Source organism: Lycorma delicatula, chromosome 8 (genome assembly GCF_047948215.1).
Source record: "Lycorma delicatula isolate Av1 chromosome 8, ASM4794821v1, whole genome shotgun sequence".
Classification (NCBI taxonomy): domain Eukaryota; kingdom Metazoa; phylum Arthropoda; class Insecta; order Hemiptera; family Fulgoridae; genus Lycorma; species Lycorma delicatula.
In genome coordinates, this window is record NC_134462.1 from 136194204 (window position 1) to 136216718 (window position 22515).

The 22515-nt window shown below is 32.2% G+C and overlaps 1 protein-coding gene across 1 annotated transcript in view; it reads right to left on the reverse strand.

Moving 5' to 3' along the window:
- elgi (E3 ubiquitin-protein ligase NRDP1 elgi) overlaps nucleotides 1-22169 on the reverse strand; it is a 38041-nt gene extending 15872 nt beyond the window's left edge. Inside the window, exons 1-2 of the mRNA XM_075373516.1 lie at nucleotides 21681-22169; nucleotides 19654-19796 (exon numbers count right to left, since the gene is read on the reverse strand). Coding sequence (XP_075229631.1) covers nucleotides 19654-19796; nucleotides 21681-21770 — 233 coding nt within the window. The 5' untranslated portion in view covers nucleotides 21771-22169. The remainder of the gene's footprint in view (nucleotides 1-19653; nucleotides 19797-21680) is intronic.
- Nucleotides 22170-22515: the final 346 nt, after the last annotated feature.

Here is a 22515-nt window from a genome sequence, read left to right on the forward strand (position 1 = left end):
ATGGAAAAAAAACACAGAGTTACAAAATACACATAATGGTAACATGCAAATAATATTACTAACTTGTAAAGTTACAAACAAAACACATAAGATTAGACGACATAATAAAAAAGGTTGGATAACTTTCCTAGCTTTGTCTCTGACATATCTTTATATCAAATATACCAATTTTCAGAACAAAAATTTTCATTCTATTTAACCATCTTGTTCTACAGCTATAAAATTTCTAATGACAGCCACAACTTGAAAAAAATGATAAAATATCCAAAAAAACTGTTTGTCAAGAGGTTGGGTACATGGAACTCTTTTTTTTTTTAATTTCTCATGTCATCTACCTCAATATTAGATGCAGTTAGATTTTCAATATTGAAAATAATTAAAGCTAATTCTAATGTTTATTAAAGTTTTAAAAAAATTACAATTTAGCAACAGGTTTAGTTTCCTAGTTTTTGAGACTTAAAATGCAGTAAGAAATCAGCAGGATATATATGCGGATTCTGGGTCGTATTCCCTGAACTTCAGGTACTTATTCAGGACACCAAAATGATAAGTTCATATTGACATTAAGTCGTATTTTGCTTTGTTTTCCTTCTGAATGCCATTTTGTGTTTTTCAATTAAAAAATTATTTCTCAGGAATGGGTAAACTTACTTTAATTAAATTTGGCAAATCTAAGTCTAGTGTCTTAGTGTATAAAATAAAACATTTTGAAAACATCACCTTCAAAAATTTTAAAATGGCGGCCATCTTCATTTATTAATCTTCAATATCTTTGTAATTATTTGTTTGATCAAATTTTACTTATTAAAAAATTTATTAAGCATTTTTTTTTTTTTTAAAATGACACCTTATTTGTAAAGATCAGTTGACAAACAATCAAGTTGCAATAGGCAATTAACCTGGCATGCTGCGCATCATAATGCAGGCTGATAATTTTTTGCCTGTTTTTATTTCCTCCACTAAATGTAATAAAAATTATTAATAATAAACAATAATAGTGCTGTAATAATAATAATAATAATAACAATAACAAAAAGTGAGTGATAAAATAGGATTCTGTTAATTTACATTTTTATTTGAAATAATTTATGTTAATTTATTACAGTTTTATTTATTACATCATGTTTGCAGTTTAAGAAGTTCAGTAACAATTATTAGGCTAAATTACATTCTCCAAATATGAGATAATCATTTATCTCGATGCATGCCAAAAGCCATTTTTTCATAGAACCGGCCAAACAATATGTTCCAATTCCTACTTCAGACTGTCAGAAACTACATCAATTCTTTCCATCAACTCTTCCTGCGTTTCTGGTTTCCCAAACCAATATGTTCTCTCTTTCCGACATCCCCAAACAAAAAGAGTCTAGTGGAGTGTGGTCTGGTGATCAGGTAAGCCAGTTTACGGGTCCTCATATTCCAATCCAATGCCCTGGAAACATTTCATGTAGACAGTCGTACACCATGATCATTGCATGAGGTCCAGCCCTATCATGCTGGTACCAAATATTAAATATGGTTAACAATGAAACTTCAATAATAAGTGTGTATTTTTCCTTTAAAAGGTGTTTGTAAGACTCACCTGTTAATAATCTATATTCCAAATACTTGGGTCCAATCAATTTTTCACCTAATATTCCTGCCCGTACATTTACTTATGCCAAAATAGAAACTACTACATACATAAAAAATCACTACATTCTAAAAAGTTTTCCATGAAAATGATACTATTGAATATTATGTCCACGTTGATAAGTAATCAATAACAAAATTATAAATGGATAAAAAAATCTTCAGGGCTTTAAATGTTACAACTTTTTGCAAGCAGTAAGAATACAAACCGTGATGATGTAGTATTCTCCACACTTGAGTTTGAGAAATACCTACTTCTGTCTATGTTCTAACACTATTTTTGGGAGTTTTTGCAATAGCATTAACTACATCTTGTCCATTATAAAAATTTGTATTGGATGGTGAGTACTTTTGGAACAAAACCTGTTTCCCTTAATATCCTGAACGTATTTTGAAAAGTGTTTTTATCTGGCACCCTCCTTGCTGGATAATGTTCCAGTACTGAGTCTTGTGAGTCCCAAAACACCGTATAAGCACCAGTTTTCCTGCGAATGGTTGGGTCTTTAACTTTTTTTTGCAGGGTGAATTTGGATGTTTCCGTTCCATACTCTGCGGTTTACTCTTGTAATAATGGATCCACGTTTTATCACCAGTGATGATTCTGTCTAAGAAGATATCCCGTTCATTACCATAGCGAGCCAAATGCTATTGGCAGATGTTCAAGCGCGTTTGTTTATGCAACTGTGCGAGTTGCTTTGGAACCTATCTTGCACAGACTTTATGAAACCCAAGTCTGTTGTGGATAATTTTGTGGGCAGAACCGTGACTAATTTGCAGACGATGTGCCACTTCATCAATAGTTACTCATCGATCTAAGAAAACCATGTCACGTGCACGCTCAATGTTTTCCTCATTTGTGATGGTAAACGGTCGTCTGGCTCCTTCATTGTGCATAACACTTGTGTGACCATTTTTGAAGTTTTCAATCCATTCGTAGACACTCCGTTGCGGCAACACACTGTTCCCATACTGTACCGAAAGTCTTCGATGAATTTCGGCCCCTGATACATCTTCTGATCACAAAAAACACGGATCACTGAACATTGCTCTTCTTTGGTGCAAACAGAAAGCGGAGCAACCATGGTAAATGGCAGGGCAGCGATAATGGAACTAACCTAGCAGCATCAAACCTGCACAGACATAACAACAATTAAATCATGCATGCATCATCTACGCAACACGACAGTACTACTAACATAAACAAAAACATAACTAAATTGCGGATAATAATTAACTTACCCTCGTACTTTACACATACTAACAATAATATGCTGTAAATTATAGTTTTAATTGCACTCAACTCACAATTATAACAACACAATGAATCACATCAATAGCAATCAGAAAAATTGTTTATTTTGTTAAGATCATATGTTTTAGTCATCCTCAATGATCATAATCATTATTTTGCAATAATGTTAATTTCAACAGCACTATTTTATTTGTTGTAATTATTTTATTATTATTACTATTTCCATTACTGTTGTCAATTGTTATTATTACATTTAGTGGAGGAAATAAGAAATAAGAACAGGCAAAAATTATCAGCTTGCGTTATGGTGCGCAAGCATACTGCCGGGTTAACTGCCTGCAATAACTTGATTTTTACAAATGAAGTCATTTTGTACAAAATAAAATGCTTAATAAATTTTTTAGTAAGTAAATATTTGATCAAACAAATAATTACAAAAATATTGAAGATTAAAAAATGAAGATGGCTGCCATTCCGAAATTTTTGTAGGTGACATTTTCAAAATTTTTTAATTTGTAGAATATGACAATAGATTGTAAAATTTAATTAAAGTAGGTTTACCCCATCCTGAGAAATAATTTTTTTGTTGAAAATACAAAATGGTGTCCAGAATGAAAACAAAGCAAAATAGAACTTATGTCAATATGAACTTATTTGTTCATTTTGGTGTCCTGAATCAGTACCTGAAGTTTGGGGAATACGTCCTGGAACATCCGATATAGGGTAATTTCAACTTTTTTGCTAACAGGTTTTTGAGATATAAGGCAAAAACTACTTGGAAATAACATTAGATATACCCACCTCTAAATCCAATTGACTTAAACCTACGAATTTTAAATAACTTAATAATTACTTTCATTGTACTAAAAGTCAATTTTCTGCAACCGCTTAATAAAAAATTCGAAATAACAAAAAATACCTCTCTCCCTTTCTTAATTTTACCCAAAATTTAATGTCATCAGTTCCCCAAATATAAAAAATTTTGGACATATATTTGTAAGATACATTACAAATATCTTCTGGAAATTTCTATAACCTTTTTTTGTGTTTGGGTGTGGACTAAGGGGGTCTTGAAAGATCAACATTAGCAAAAACCCTCGATAAAAAATAAAAACTTTTGACAATCAGTAATACTTACACATTTTGTAGCAATAAAGCAATAACTGGGAAAGTAGAAATACTTAATTTAAACTACTAGCTGTTCAACTTGTTTACTTCGTTCTGAATTTCAACAAAGTTTGCTTGCGAACAAATAACCGAGTAATAAAATGAAAGTTTAAATGAAGTACTAAAAGGGAATTGATGATTGCAACGGATTGTGGGAAGGTAAAAAAAAAATCTTACAACTGGAAATTTTGTAAGCACTGTTTCCTAGACATTGAAATAGTTACTACACTTTTTGTGAATAAGCTTTAAGGATACAATGCGGTACAAAATAAAATAATTGAAAACCAATATGAAGACTAAGGATATTAAGAATAAGATGGCAAAAATTAAGGCATGGTGCTATTTGGCAGTAGAAGAATCTCAAAGCTTAAAGGTGGTGTAAAGTATGAAAGACTGAAGTACCATACGCATAGCTGCTGAGATAGGTAGATGATGTCATGAGTAAAGGGGAGGCCACTTATTACAGTGATGGCGTAACAATGCTAACTTCACCTCCACCACTTCATCAACGTGTCAAGAAGTATATAGCAGCAGCAATTTCTTGAAACTGGAAATTCTATTAAAAGTTAGTAAATTTAAATATACTATCTCAGAAATGATTTTATGCAAATTAATTATTTACTTATTTAATTTATATAAAGTAATCTATAAAAGTAATTTATGTCAATTAGTTATTGAGAATATTAGTAGTGATTTTGTTTAATATTATCCCTCCATCATGGTGATCTTTGAATATAAAAGAAATAATTCTATAAAATTAAAAAATCCTGAAAAATTTCTAAAGTTACAGAACCATTCCATTTTAAAACAAAATATATAATAAATTAGAGGTAAATTTTTTTGGTACTTCTGCATTAATGTGTGAGGCACTTGTTTTTTGCTGTTTTCAGTTGGTATTTTGTATGTTAATTATTGTGTTTAGTTTAAATATCCCTTTTATTATTAATAAGTTGTATATAATTTGTATATTTAATGTTAATTAGATGAGGTTAGCAAGTGAAGTGAATGTTAGGTTACATTGATATTGTTTAAAGTTCAGCCTCAGAATCATTTTAACTAACATAACCTAATGCCATCTAACCTCATATAATTAAAATTAAATATATAACAAAGTAAATTATTTAATTAGTAAATAATGGTACACAGAAGTACCAATTTTTTACATAAATACAACTGTAACAATCTTTTCCTCTATGCAGTTATTTAAAAAAAAAAATCAAAATACCCTTCTTATAATTATTAAAAGCTACAGAAATCAGATTTTTCTGTAAAATTTAATATATCGAAAAGATAATAAATATCTATTGTAACTGGTTAGGGGCAAAAAGAGATTCCCAATCTATTCTAAAAGTTAACAGTTTTTTTTTTTGGGGGGGTTGAAAAATGCTTACACGTTATAATCTCCTGGTACAAACCTATAACAAAAAAAAATCCCCTTCTTGGATATCAAAAATAGTAAAAAAAATGATATTAAAAGTAAGATGAAAAATATGATAACAAGATTAAAACTAAAAGTTAACACTTGACTGCCAAGGCATATCTTAAATGAAAGTTAATTTTTTTTATCTAACCAAAGAAAATTTCAGAAATTTTTAATTTATCAAGATCAATGAGAAAAAAAGGTTGAAAGATTAAAGATAAGTAAGTATGCATCAAATTTGTGGTGTTTTGATACTATTTGAAAAAAATCTATACTATAACACGGTTCCCACCGAATTTTAAGATTCACTTTTCCTGATCAATCTAGTAAAAATTTCCTGACTTTCATATGTTACACTGTTATTGTTTACTCTGCAAAATATATAAATTTTTTTTTGCAGCCTCCACTATCCCCATAGCTGCCCAACTCATACCTTTTTTATTATTTATAATTACATTCATTTTTACTTGCTTTTCTTTAACTTGCAATGTTTTTTTTCATGTTTGTCCTCAAACCTTGCATTCTTAATTTAACATTCTTCCTGACATTGCCGATTGATGAAATTTTGCAGTTACTAAAGTCGGGTGGCAATACAACATTCCACCACTACTTTTGCAAACATCCTCCTGTACGGAGGTAAGTAAATTAAGGGGGTGTGTGTAAAAAATGGCAAAATCTGCAAAACGGCTATGCAGAGTTTTTGGGGTTGCAGATGACAAATCTGATAGCCATTTAATATAAAAAAATGACAAATGAATACACGACTTTTTGTGGTTTCGAATTTGACAACATTTCGTCATCACTCGTATATAAATATAAGAGGATTTTTGGTGTGCAGTATGTTGAGACACAGCTCATTAATTAATAATTTAATTAAGTAAATGAAATAAAAGCTTCACTATTTGATTACTTTGTAATATTATTAAAGTTTATCTTTTAATGATTTTTTTTTACAATATACATTTAAAATTACGCTATTTTTTATACATTGTTTCAGTAAATTACTTTGCAAAGAACACGAAAACAACAGAATATTTAATAAGTTTTTTGCACAAAAATGAACATCATGGTAATTAAAAGTAACACAGATAAGAAATAAAAACTAACTAATGCAATTTTTTTAAATAATTGGCTTCCAACTAAGATTGCTAAAAATTTTTCACAAAAACTAGCCTACATTATTTTGCAAAGTAAACAAAAAAACAATATTTAATAACTTGGTTTGCATAAAAATGCTAACAAACACAGATTTCAATTTAACAAAAAATAAACGGATGATCACAACTTATAGGAAAACTAACATCACTGTGACTACGCAATACAGATGAGAAAACTAGAACAGACCACCTTATTATGCACAGAAAACAAACTTAACATTTACCTGAAAAATATTTTGTCTTCATTATTTTAATGTAATTGCAGAATGCCAGCAAGTAAGATGCAAGGCCACGATTAATGACATAAGAGAATTTAGTAGCTACAAGCTGAATTTTGACGCTACGCAAATATCAGAAAACAATTTTAAAAGTTGTACTCATATCTTTACATGAACAAAGATAACTTATTTTGTACAAAATTGAGAACCCACATAATCTCCAACTCAGAAACATCATCTTTATAACAAAAAGAAGCAATTGTGTAAATAAAGTCGAGGATTCAAATGTATCATTTGCTGCTGAAATGCAATTACTTTGACCAGAAGATACAGGCAAAGAACACAGATGTATCACAACCATCATTCTCACAACTGTTGAAAAAAGTTTTAGTTTGCCGAGTTGAAGTACCACTAGGAGATATGTTTTCAGTGAAGGCTGAGAATTCCTATCTTAATTATTTCATTTTGCTGGTTTCCTTTTACTGTGCAAAGTCACTCTTGTCTTTTGGCCCACACTGCACTGTCCAAAATGTTTTTTACACACATCATAAAAAGCATTATGCACATCTCTACTTCTTCTCAACAGACTGAATTCTGGGTGTAAGTTTATATCTAATCACTGATCATTAAACACAGTCTTTTTAGTTGCCATTTAAAGGCAATTAATTACCTAAAATACAAAAAAAAATTCACGGTGGTTTGAGAGAAATTCCACGAAAACAATTAACAACCTTTATATTATTCAATGGTAACATTTTATTAAAATTTCACTAGTGAAACAACTAACTGCAACTTAGAATATTCCTCATTTAATATAAAAGAATAATTAGGGAAAGTAAGTATGAACAGGCCATGTTAATCGCTGCTTGATGCATATAGTTGCAATGTGCTGGGCGGCGATGGGGTCGCCACTTCACGATGCTGGGAAAGTATATCAAATATATTTTGTCATTACTTAATAAATACTTTAATAATAACATAATCTTAATTCGGTAACAAAAATGCTTAAATGTAAAAAATCTCTGAAATTTTTTGCAATTATTTCTGATTTTTTTCTAACATTTCTTGACTTCTCTTTTCTAGACTAATGATATTTCTTGACGTTTCCTCCCTGTGGGAACCATATATAAATATTACAATTAATTCTATACTACAAGAATAGTTCATAATTACAGGGGCAAATAACTAAAAAAAAATTATTTACTCAATGACAATGAAACTAATGCTACTTTTCAACTTAATTCTTGGTTACATTTAAGCACTTGTCTCATCTTTCTGTGAACTTTCTTACTCCAGTGGTTCAGAATTGCTCACCTTATCAGAGCTATTGTTTAACTGCACTCTTGATCTCCTTATTGTTACTGAACTTAGTCAAGGAAAACTTCTTAAGAGGAACAAAAAAAAAAATCTGATGGCGCAATATTCAAGGTAATTGTAAAATGTTTGTGGTGAAAATAGCTTCCTGTATCTTTGAGCAGTGTGTGTGTGTGTGTGGGGGGGGGTGATATTATTATTTAGTAGAATTACCCCTTTTGACAGAGAATCAGTTTGTTTTTCTCCTTATTAGTGGCTTTATTTTTATTTTCTATTATGTCATAATAGTACTAAATAGTTGACTGTATGCTTTGAAATAATTACAATATTCCCAAAACATCATTTACCAGTTTATGTGTATAAGAAGTTTTTTTTGACGGACAAGCTCAAATGTTTCCATTTCATACTCTGCCACTTATTACGGTTCAAAATGATTAATAAAAGTTTAATTACAAGTTATTATGTGATCTAAAGAGGATTATCTTCTGTTAAAAACAGCTGTTTAAATTCTGTACAAATGTGATTTTGAGTGGCTCTTGGGATCCACCTTGAACATGATTTGCGGTAACCCAGCTTATAATGGATAACAGAATGGTCTGCACCTGACGACACCTGCGTTACAAATTTTAGCAATTTCCCAAATTTAATTGAGACTGTCCTGGTGAATAAGATCATTAATGTAATCTTGATTTACACGGTTAATACACTATTTACCATTCTGTTCTTAGAACTGCGAGTGAAATTTGGCCAATTTTAATCTTCAGAAAATAGAAATTCTATCACAACACACTACTCCTTCCGCAGTACATGTTTCAAGAGAAGGTGATATTTTGAATTAAACAAAAAATATAATGATGGACTTTTTTTTCAACACCTGATATTTTCAATGTCAGAGGTGCCAACCTGAATGTGCGACAGTTTAAGTTTATTCAATTAAATAATTTTTCTGTTGTTGCCATTTGTCTTAATTACTCGACTCTCATATACATAAAATCACATATTTTAATTTATTGTAATTAGAAGTATTTAGATAATTACAAAATTAAAGTATGTCACAATCAAAAATAAGAAAATAAAGCAACAAATAAATGCTTGGTAGATAAAAATATTTAGACACGTAATAGAGCTACATACAAGAGAACTAAATAAAGTGAAAAAAGTTCTAGAAAATATGTTCAAGTAAAAAGACTTTAATTAAATAATATTTATTTAGGTTATAATTATGATAATTTACATGAATTCTCTTAATTATTGTCTAAACACAAAAGCCTTGCTACAATTGCTACAAAAGCCTAATAAAAATATAAAATTATTATAATATATTTTACATATTTTTTATTTTTATTTTTTATGACTGCAAAGGATAACTTTAGTCAGTCCATTATCCAAGTCTCTTCGAAGGGACTGTTTGGGCCTTGCAGTCCTCCCAGTACTTTTTCATGTTTCAATCTCTGTGCCTTCCTGATTTTGAAAATGTTTGTGTATGAGTTTCTTTTTTGTGTGTTTTTGTTTAATTTCATCTTGTCTCTGGTGTAAGGTCAATTTCCTTCAGATCCTCTCTTATTTCTCTGATCCATCTGCATCCTTGTCTTGGTGTTTTTCTAGTCGAGATTGTACTGTACCAGCTGTTATAGAAGTCTTGAATTTTTCATCCTCATATGGCCAAAGAATCCTATTCTCCTCTTACACAGGGCATCAGGGATGGGTTCTAACTCTTCGTACATGACTTTGTTAGACAGTCCACTACTGCCTGTCTTTCAGGTACTTTTTGTTGATACAGGTTTTTCCAATTCTTCTTTCAATTTTCTGGAGGCTGTCAGTCTTTGATTGTTTGTTCAAGGGGAAAAGTATTTCTGCTGGATATGTGGCTTTTGATTTTATAACTGAGTTATCTTATTTCTGCATTTATGGATAAATATTTTTTATTGTAGGTGAACAAGGTTAATTTTTGTGCTAGTTTGTTCTTGCTTTGAGCTGAGGTATTTTCATTTAGTTTTATTATTTCTCTAAGGTACTTTTAAACTGGGCTACTATTACAATTACAATTTATGTTTACTTCTACTAATTGTGCTGGTTTTTGAGCATAATTTCTGTCTTTTTGAATGATATTTTGAGGCCAATTTAATGTTTTCAATGTTTTTTGAATTTCTAGTATCTGTGTTTCATCTTCATTGACGTCATTTGCTAGCACTGCCACGAAAAACCAAGGCAGTTTGTTTGTTTTACCTATTTTTATTTTTTGAGGGCATTTTTTAGGTCATTCCCTCATTACTATTTCCAGACCACAGTTGAATAGCAGCAGTGAGTCCATCGGCTTGGTGCAGTCCTGTTTTGATCTCAAATGGTTTTGAGAGTTTGCCTCTGAATTTCATTTGACTTCGTGTTTATGAGCGTCAGTTTTATCATGTTTATTAAATTGAAAGTCTGAGAAGTCTCAGATAATTCAGTAGGGATTCTCTGTGAATGCAATCAGACGCTTTCTTTAAGTCTACAAATGTTATCACCACATCTGGTGATAACTACTTCTTTTTCTGTTGTAATCCATTACAATGGTAACATAAAATTTGGAACTGAAAAGGGAGTTAGTGTTTTATAAAATATGCTGAATCTGAATATGTAATCCGAAATAACCCATCACAAAATGTTCTTAAGTTACAACCCCTTAAATTTATTTGTTCCATCATTTGTGGAACAAACAATACAAATAAGTTAGTATGTCTGTATATTTGCTTATTCATATCCGATTTATATTGTGATGTATGCTGTAGACTATATTTGATATATAACAGTCAAATGATGTCATTTTATGTCAAGCCAGATATCACTGGTGATTAAATTTTTTTCAGTATAAGTTGAAGTCTTGGTATGACTTCCTTTGTTCTTTAGTTTTGGTGCTGGTTTTATCATACACACATTACAAAGATTGTTTCTTACGTGATACCATAAATTTAGCGAAAGATTTTTATGACAGAACAACTTTTGGCTTTACTTTATTGAACATCAATATTTGTTAAGTTGTGTGTGTATGTGTGCTTTGCACTGTGTTTATTGCACTCCATGGTGAAACAATTTTATGAAGAATTTTAAGTAATTAATATTTTTGAATTAATAATAAAACCTATTTATAATTAAAACTTAATTATTTAAGTTTTTCTGTAATATTTCAGTTTACTTTCATTCATTGAAACATTTTGAATTTTACATTGAATAAAAATCGGGCTTGTAAAAATTCTCTAAATATTTTTTGTTAAATTCACCATGAAAAGTCAATGAAAACCAGTATCGAATCTGCTGAAAATTACTTACTAACATTATTTTGACTATCCCTCAGGAGACCAAGATAAATCCTGGGCTTCACATGTGGTACGCATCACGTGCTACATTAAACTAACCCAGTGGTTAAAAGGAAAAAAAAGAGTATTTGTCTTTTAGCGTACCTATGATTTGATGACAGCCTACTAACCATTATGATGACTGCTATTTTTGCTTAATAAATGTTCCTGGTTTCAATTCAAATAATAAAAGCAGTTTGTTCAGTTATGAGACCAGTACTTCATGGTGTTAATTTACAGATTCCAATTGCTCCAGCTTCTTGGAAAGAAATTTCTGATTCCCAGAAGACTCAACTGATAAATCCTAAACTTCAGTAAATATTAATTACATTCCAGAAGAATCAAATACTGAACCTCACCTCATCACACAAGCATAACTGAGTAATCTAATTCATGACTTGCATTTGTCAAAACATGCAGAACTCTTAGGTTCACATCTTGGAATGGAATTTAGAAAAAAGGGAATTTATTAAACAAGGATACTAAAATTTCAGTATATAGAAATCGAAATGAAAATTTACTGAAATACTTTAGAAGAAATGGTTTAATTTGATCCTGCCATGATGTTAGGGGGCTAATGTCTGAACTGGACATTGAATATGTTATTCACAACTGGCGCTTATTACTTACACACTCATCAAAAAGAGGCTTAAAAGCAGTGTTGTTGTATAACTTGAATAGGTTTTCTTCTATACTGTTAGCATGAGCTGTAGGAAAGAAAGAAACATATGAAAGTATGTCAAAAATTTTAAAAGCTATAAAGTATGATGAACACCCATGGCAAATCATTGCTGGCCTGAAAGCAATAGGGCATCTTTCTCGGTCTCCAGAATGGCTTTACAAAATATATGTTTCTTGTGTTTGTGTGACAGTCTGACTACAGATAAACACTAAGCAGTTAAAGATTGGTCGATAAAAAATCAGTTTACCCCAGGAAAGGGAAGAATTTTGAAAAAGGATTAGATAAAGATTAAGACGGCTTTAAATACAAGGCCTTATTTTTGGGATTAGTATAATAGCCATACTTTATGTCTCTACTCCACTGTTTCATCGCATTCACTGTTCCGTCATTGATGCTTTTTCTGAGGGTTTTTATTGGGCACTATTCTTCTGCAATTTCTTAACTAGGTCTTTGAGTTTATCAGTGATTGTTATTTTTCAGTTACTTTTTGATAATTTTCATTCTTAATTAGTTGGGTAGGGTTTGTTATTCTTTTAGTTTTAGGGGTCTGGTTTCGTTACTTCCTTTGGAGAGTGAATTTAATTCTGACTACATAGTGATCTGATCCTGTGTCTACACCTTGGAGAACTTTTAAGTTGTGGAATTTTTTGTGGTGGTGTTTGTCCATGAAGACATTATCTACTTTTTATTCTCTTTTAGTGCAGTCAGGGTTTTCTTTTTTCCAGGTTTTACATTTCTGGATTTTAAGATAAGGCTGTGATTTCTGCTGAGCTCTGCGAGTCTCTGTTCATTTTCATTTGTTCTCTTTTGGGCAGGCCACTTTCTAACGATGTTGCAGTATCTTCTTTCTCTGCCTAGTTGAGCATTGAAGTCTCAGATTAGTTCTTTTTTGGGAATGTTATTTACGGCCTTGTCAAGAAGGTCCCAGAACGTCATGTTTCTTTACAATATTTTGGAAATTTGGGGGCATGGGCATTTATTATAGTGTAGATTTTATTAGATGCTTTTAGGGTGAGTATTGATTCTTAGGGATTGTGACTTAAACTCTTGTATGGAGTTTATTATTTTGAGGCTTACCAAAATGCCTGCTCCAAACTGTGGGACACTTTTTATCACGCTTCTCCCAGGTACAAATGTGTAGAGCCTATATCCTTCAGATTCCAGGGCGTCCTGGTTGATGTTTCTTATTCCCTGCGGTCCAATGATAATTTTGTGTTGATCCATTAGGTTGGTTATTATTACCAGTCTGCATAAGTGTGTTTACATTGTGTGTGGAAATGTAGGTGGTGATTTGCTTTGGTTTGATTTTGTATTGTTCATGTGTGCGGTGTTAGGACATTCCAATGCTTCCGATAGCATGTTATCTTCTAAGTGGCAGCCACCGTATCTGAGTGCTGCCTTCTCTGAACTTTGGTATAGCTTGGCTCAGCTGGTGGGGTATTCCTTAAAGACCTTTCATGACTGACTATCAAGGGGTTGATATCTGGTTGGTGGTCTTGGAATCTGACGGCAATGAAGCAGTCTGTGAATTGACTCAGAAGGGCTGAGCAACAAGAGGGTGATACCCAATCAGCGTGAAGTCCTAACTGCAGATTACCACAGAATGAGGCTAGATACTTTCATAGCATACAGATCCTCCAAGAGTAATTCCTGGTGTTCCTTCATTCAGGAGCAAGGAAGTAGAGAACCTTGGGGCATTGTATACAGAGTCCTTGGGGATAAGTGCAGGAAAGATGTCCTCTTATCAGCTCTGTCGACCCACAAGCGTGTGGTAATTGATAAGGATCATGTCCTTAATATTTTGCTGAATAATTTGCTCCCGGTTGACACTCTGGTGGGTGAGGTTTCATACCACTGGCGTGTCAGACAGGAAGTTGTGGTTTTCGTAACTGACTTACAATCTTCTAATATCACTGAGGTTCTTGGTCCTCTAACTACAATTTATAACAGGTTGCTCTTTGTTGGAAGCATGGAGACTTGGTATTGTTGTTCAAAGGTGGCGACAAAGATTCTACTATTGTTCTTCTTATTGTCCACTAACGCTCTTGCCTGATTGGAGAGGTTTTTGAGAAGGACCGGGCAAGAGCACTGAGGATGCCATACTAAAGGTGATGGATAGAGCTACCTTTAGTTTATGCAAGTATGTATTAGGGATCTTTCTGTTAATATCCAGGATATCTAATAACTTATGGTGGCCCTCTGCAGTGTTTCAATTGCAGAAGCATAAGTGTACATGATATAAATTAGAAGTGCTCTCAAGTTATTTCAGCCATTGAACTATTTCCCTACGTGATGGCAGCTTGGAGGTTCATAAGACCTTAACAAAAGGATGTTCTCACGCAGTGTTCTAAGTCCCCTGCTTTGGATTATAGTATTCGATTCCATGTTGTGTTTGAGGTTGCCATTGTCATTGTTTATGCTGACGACGCACTGCTACTGATTGACGGGGATTTGCGTAACGAAGTAGAGTTCCGAGCTACTCAGGATTGTGAGACACTCCGGCTGTGGAGTCTCCAACATAAAATGTTTTTCATCACAGAGAAAACCACAATGATGTTGCTTAAGGGCCGATTGGCTCACAACGAATTCGGGTTTGGATGGCTGGTCTCCCCCATTCGGTACGTTACGGCTCAAAAGTACCTGGGTGTTATCCTTGATGAGAATTTTCGGTTCAAGGAACATCTACAGTATGTAGCAAAAAAGGCTGCTAATGTTTTTTATGAAATCCGTAGTCATTCATCCCAATTGGGGGTTGAATTACCATACCATGCGTACCCTTTACAAGAGTGTCAGTACGACTATTATGCTATATGCTGCACCTGTCTGCGCTTACTGCTTGGCTTTTAGGTGATATGTGGACATTTTGCTGCGGGCCCAATGACTCCTCTTACTGGCTGTTATAGACGGTTATACAACAGTTTTGATGGAGGCAGTCTGTGTCATACCTGGAGTCAAACCAATAGATATTTTGGCTAATGAGTGTAAGGAACCCTACATTTCCAAGGTAAATAACCTATTGAAGTCAGAATGAAAGCAAGAGATTGAAGACCGGGGCCTTGCGTCTTGGCAGGTCGGGTGGGGCGAATCCCCCACAGCTTGCTACAAGCATGGTATAATTCCTAAAGTGTCTGATTTGGGTGCAATTAGATGGGTTTCCCCCAATTGGTATATCACAAAGTTTCTCTCTGGGCATGATGCCTTTCAGGCGAGTTTGGCTAGGTTTCGTTTGGTGGATTTGAGTCAATGTCTGCATTGTGGGACTGATGATATACAGTGGACCACGTCCTCTATGTCTGTCTCTGATATGAGGTGCGTTCACAAGCTGTTAGGGTACTTGAGATAATATATTCCTTTCTGGATCTACATATTAACTGGATAATCTGTGAGGAGTGGTCTATAGTGGCTGGTTTTCTTCATGCCCTTGCAGTGTGTAGATCTGCAGAGGGAGGTATTTGACTGCATCGTAGTAGGATCCTGGGTGGTTAGGGTTCCAGCCTAGGCATTGGATTGATTGGAGATAGGCACACTGGCATCATGCTATGGTTATATTAGTACTATTTGTGATTCGATGTGGGGGTGACCGTGCTGCCAGGGTATGGTAGCCCGTGTGACAAGGATGTGGCTTCATTCCATCAGCCGTGGTCCCTGATTGTGCCACACGAGACTCCATGATGGGATCAAGTGGGAGTGCGGGGTTTGTCCCCAGCTCCTGCACGGACCAGATTTAAGTTACATTCCCCTTGTTATTTGACTTAATTTGGTGGACTTATTTGGGTGTAGGTCTGAATTTCTATGTTGCGTAAAACATAATTTTGATTGGTATGATTGTAGCATTGATTTAACTTCCAACTCGTTAATTTTCTGAGGCATTCACAGTCACTAACAGCATTTTCAAAGTTAAACTAGGCGCAGGGTTCATGCATCCGCACCCTTGGTTAATTAGTTTGAGGGAATCATGTTAGGTTGGATGTGAAGATGTCCATTTGAGGCCTACGTGAAGGCAAAATTTGATTTGTATTTTACTGATGCAAATTTCTGCCGAGGCATTTACATCGGTGGCATCTCGACCGAGGGCTGGCTGATGACTGAGAGATGTAATCAGTTACAGGGTCTAAAGATGACCTCCAGTAAAGCCCCTCAGGGCTTGGAATGGAGGGGACGGTGTGGTAACCGGTTAACGTCACATAGCGGGGGTGTCTTCCCACTACAGGGTTGGGATGACTATCAGGGAGTCACCTGTGGTGGGACTAGATCCTGAGTTAAAATGCTAGGTGTGAACTAGTGAGGTGATAGTGGGGTATGAATTGATAAATGAAGTTTTTTGATTCAGTTCACTGAACAAATTTCTTCTATTTGTTCCAAATGTATCCAGGCGTACTTCGTGGAGGCTCAACCTGATTTTTGTTAAAGTTGTTTTTTTTTGGAGATAAGTTAAAAAGTCTGATCCTACCTTAAGTTAGGATCCTAATAAGTTGTTGTAATGAGTGTAATCACTCATTACAACAACTTTATAATTTATAATTAAATATATAAAATAATTAGAATTTTAAAACAAAGATTTATAATTAAGTCATAAGAAATGTAATATCATCTTCAACAATGCCATCACCATTATTATTTCTTTTTAAACTAGTGCTTTCTCATAATAAAACATGTTTAAGACTTAAGACTACCTTCATACGCTGTCCCAATTTTTTTTGAATAATGACTAATCAACATAATGTTTACATTGCTAGTCTTTATCACATCAATTACAGACAATGCATCAATATCGATCTACAACAGTTTTTGATGTCTTACTAAGAAATTATACAACACAATTAATACTAGAAACAAACAGAACAAAATTTTAATTCTACGGACATTTTATCAATGTCAAAAGTTATTAATGGAAAATAAAATGTTAAATAAATTAAATTTTTCCCTAAAAGGAAATACCTTACATTTTGTAAAAAAAATGTTACATAAAAATACGACTACAAACACAAATAAAATAAGAATACTGAACTATAATAATACACAATTACTATGAAAATGTTACTATATTTTAAATAAAAATTAATACTGTATTTAATCAATTGTATTGGACATATGATTTTGTGTAGCACTGGAAAAAAAATCTTAACATAAAAACTTATAAATCTAATTACATGTTAAAAAACCTCACAACTTTCAGTATCATAATTAATTCATCACACTAAACCACGAAAAATAAGGAATACATAATTACAGTATACGACTGATTACGTAACTAATCGTCTTTGACATTAACATCGTTATTGCAATAAGAATACGTGTCTAAAATTTTGTTCCAATGAGTATCGTCCTTTAAGCTAAGTATATTTACAATGCCACATTTAAAAAAGTTTTTCATTATGAAATCTGGTAAAACCTATGCCTAGGAAGTTTAATCCATTATAGATCATTTCAATATTTGGCCAATTTTTTTTTCCTGAAAGGGTGTATAAAAGTATATAAGATGTTCTCCTCTGCTATTTGCAAAATATATTACCTTTTACAGGAGCCTAGTATACATTATTAATACTAGTATCTAAGGGTTACCCACCAGCTTGGTCTAGTGGTTAATGAGTCTTCCCAAATCAGCTGATTTGGAAGTCGAGAGTTACAGCGTTCAAGTCCTAGTAAAGCCAATTATTTTTACACGAATTTGAATACTAGATCGTGGATACCGATGTTCTTTGGTGGTGGGTTTCAATTAGCCACACATCTCAGGAATGGTCGAACTGAGAATGTACAAGACTACACTTCATTTACACTCATACATATCATCCTCTGAAGAATTATCTAAACAATAGTTACCGGAGGCTAAACAGGAAAAAGAAAGAAGAAGTATCTAAGGGTTGTAGCACTGATATTAAACCTCCCAGTATTGCTATTTGAACCATATTCCAGCACTGCTACTCTTACATCACATTATTTTTAATGTGTTTGTGAAAACCATCAATAATCAGTATGTTTCTTTTATTCAGCTATACTCCATTTTTTCCAGACCTGTACAATCCATTACAGAATGATAAAATTCTCCAACCAAACTGATTCACTATCCCTAATAAATACTATGGATATTTTTGTTCTTGATAGTTGTTTTTTTTTAAATGTCATACAGTGGCAATTTACTATCATCCACCATGAAGCAAAGAATGAAAGTAGAATGATGATTTCTCACACAAAAGTGTTATAACACTTTTTTGTTGATTCCTATTTTTGATGGCATTTCAAAATGCAGATATTGATCTTCATTACTGATTTTAGTCAGCACGTGCAAACCGCTGCTCCTACAAATCTATGACATACCAATGGATTACTTTTTCTTTTTATAAGATAGGAAGATCCTGTACAATAATTGTTTTCTTAATGGGTAATGAATTTCTTTTGAAACATCATATTAACTTCCATTACCATCAGAGTAGTCCTGAAATGTTTTATGCAATTCTCATAGCTTCCAGTTGATATACTTCTGATTAGATTGTGAATTTATACTGCAATTGTCAAAAAACGTTCATTAAGTTTTTGTGGAAACTTAAATTTCCCTCCATAAAATGCTTGATGGAATCACTGTTTTTCAGAAGCAAAGATTTCATTTTTGCTAGTTATGAATGCAACTTTCACTGGCCTATATGACCAGCAATCTTCTCTCAGTTTCTTCTGCTTTGTTTATTACCTTGAGCTTTTGGAATGTATACTTACACATAATTACAATAATTTACCACATTGTTACTGAATTGTTATAGTAGAATACTCAAGAAAAAGATACAGAGTATAATATGTAGCTACTGACATACTTTAATACAAGCTTGGAATACAAAGTAACTGGATAAGTGATAGTAAGCAAGAGGAGGTTTACTGGCTTTCGCTGTCAGATCCAGGGTTGTGGTCAAATTGGGCAGTGAATTGTCAACTTATACACATTCACTTTGCTTTATAAATAAACTTATAGAAAAAAAAATAATGTGGTATATTTTAGCGGAATCTAATAAAATTAACCACTTACTTCTTTCTCTTAGTTAAAAATATTGAAGAACATTTATAAGCAAAGCCTGGATAATGAGAAAGAAAACGAATACACTGTTGAAAATGAGGTTTTAAAGGATAGTCAAAGGTTGGTCAAGTTAAGATAAGAACAGGGTTAAGTATTTACTTAATTACTTTAATTTAAAATTTATAAGTTTAAAACTAAGAAAGAATAATCTTGTTGATTATGTGGGTCTGACTGCAATTACAATTTAAATTTAGCAAACCTAGAAAAAGGTGGGTGCTACAATTTCTAGAATCTACTGGGAAGGAGACAGATGATTGTTACAGTCCGAAATACCCTGGTTCCAAAAAATTTTAATGTTGTCAGATGGATTTTATACCAGAAGAAAAATATGTTTCAGAAAAGAACTTATTAAATAAAGTATAAATACAGACAAAAGTGTTTAAATATTACTTGCTACTCTGCTAATAAAAATTCATTACCTAGATAAAAGATTCCGTAATATTCGTGGCACAGGCCTTAACTGTGCCGATGTAATTGTTTGTCTATCTACTGGGCAAGTAGGTTGGCGTGAAATCCATTCCTGAATACAAGCTCTACAGAACGCATGTTCACATGAAGGAGCCTAAAATGTGATAAATAGAAAATATAAAGGTAAACTCATAAATTTCCACAAATGTGCATGTGAATGTATGTATACAATCATGCACTTATATTATCAGACAAAAGATGTGAATTAAATCTAGCTCTGACAACGCATATAAATATTAATGTTGTAACTAGCAGACAAATGTTAAAAATGTTTTTGTGGTTTTAAAAATAAATTGTTCATATAAATGCAACATACTGTAAAATAAAGTGAAAAATATAAATCTTAAATTAAAAACAAGTCTTACCTTAATTTATCTTGAAGAATTGGTGCTGAATGAAATACTTTTGACTTTAAAAAAAAATAAATTAGTTTGAGCTCACATAAAAAAATTTTGCCTATAAAAATTAGTTATTCATTTATCTATATTTATAAACAACAAATGTATAACAAAAAGTGTTCACTTTCCTAATATTTATCACATTTAAAAATTTACATTCTTCTCATCAACACTAGAAATCATCATTTGGTTACTTTCAAAAATAATCTTTGCCATTTCTAACCTAAAATTATAAATTATGTTTTGGATAAGCAATCTGAGTTGAATATTTTTTTATTCACTTACATAATCATTAATTATTACTATCATTATAAACAAATTCTGTTTATGACAAATGGTAATGCTTGAATGGACAGGAATCTTCATCATTATCCTTAGTTTCACAGAGTCTGACTCCAAAATCTACCCAATAGATCTTTTTAATGAATTCACAACAAAAATACATTTATGGATAAACAACTAAAAAAATTAAAGAATGCACAATAAGAAAAAAACTCAAAACACAAATGACTATCAAATTAAAGTACAGTGTGAGCTAAGCATAACCTCTATTAACTATGATTATTTTAAAAACAAAAAATGTAAATTTTATAACACAAATCATCATATTTTACAATATTTGTTAAATCTGAAATGTTTCCTTGAATATTACACTATGTGCTGCAATCTACAGTTACGTATGAGATATGGAGCAAAATAAAAATAGATGACATAACATTATAGTGTCACCCTATGTCTTATGGTACAATATTAAGTTGCACTGAGACATTTGTCAGAGCTAGGTTTAAACCAACAAACTGACACTTTTCACTTACAGCACTCTGTCCATCTTTTACAATAAAAAGTGTTCATTGAACACACTGATAAAACATAGGTAACAAAAATGAAATCACTATACATCAAACCACTGGGCATTTTGTTGTAACTATAGATGTTCATTAAACAGAATACAGGTTTATTTACCAGAATTTATCCAGATATTCAACATCCCTCACAGTTTATATCTAAGAGAAACAAGACCTAATTAGCGATTTATTAAAAACTACAATAATTAAAATGCTATGAAAATAAAATGTGACTTCATACATTGACAATAGTAAAAATAAAGTTAGATTTAATGACAAAAAAAAAACAACGCACTGAATGCTATACATACAAATACATTCACAAAATTAGCCAAGTTGATATTACGATTTATATTAACTTAACAATCAGGCCAAATTATTATATAATTTGGCCTGATTAACAAGATGCTGAAACAATTATAAATTTTGTATTATAAGCTCTAAACTTAGACAAATATAATATAATATAGTATTAGAAGATGCTAATTAACAAGATGCTGAAACAATTATAAATTTTGTATTATAAGCTCTAAACTTAGACAAATATAATTTATGTAACTGCTTATTACTTATCTAAATAAGGCAATTATCATAAATAAGTTTTGAAAAATTAATATCTGGAAATTATAAATAACAATGTTTACAGTGGGGAATATTACAAAACTAAAACAATTTCAGCATCACATAATAATAGTTCGATGGATTTTGTGTGGTTTTAAAAAAAGAAAAACTAACCTGCAATGGATCTTCTAGGACTCCAGAACATATTGGACAAACCAACTCCTCATCAACTTCTCCTTTAAATCTCGTTACATCAAAGCCCATTCCTAATAAAAACCTGGAATTTTACTTTCGTCTGAAGAAACGAAAAGAATTACGTAAAATAAAGCTCGAATGGCTTAACATTAATGTTAAAAAGGTAGGTCTATGCCTGCCCGTACACAACAAAATTCTTAAGCATTAAATGAACTTGTAAAAAAATTTTAAACACTATCATTCCCAATACCCCACAATCACAAAAACATTATTACAATGTCAAACTCTGTCAACCCCAAGGCAGAAACTAAACCTAATTTTCCATAAAAGTACACTTGTTGCTGCCTGTTTCAAGCAGCCAGAAAGTTGTTTTTATTACTCAGGTATACCAATAGGAAGATTGTTTTTCCGTATAATCTATTCATGCTGAAATTTTATTTTAGAAAAGTATTTACAAATTTTATCTCTTGATCATGCGCTCATTATCAATGTACATCTGATCAACAGAACGAGAACGAGAATCATACTATATGACAAATGGAAGCAATCGTTTCATTTTTATATTTGAGTATTGTGTGCAGAAATATACATTTTTCGATTCGTTCTAAATTTGTTTCCGAATGAAAAAAAATAATAGTTATTAAAAACTGAATGCAATTTTAAGATCATGTTGGCAACACTTTTCACACAGTTGAGCGAACGGCGTTTAATACTTCTGTTTTATCAAAGACGTAACCATATAAGAAAAACTTTAAATCTGCTAATCATAAAATTTGTTAGAAAATTGTAACAAACTGAAACTTAGTATTTAATG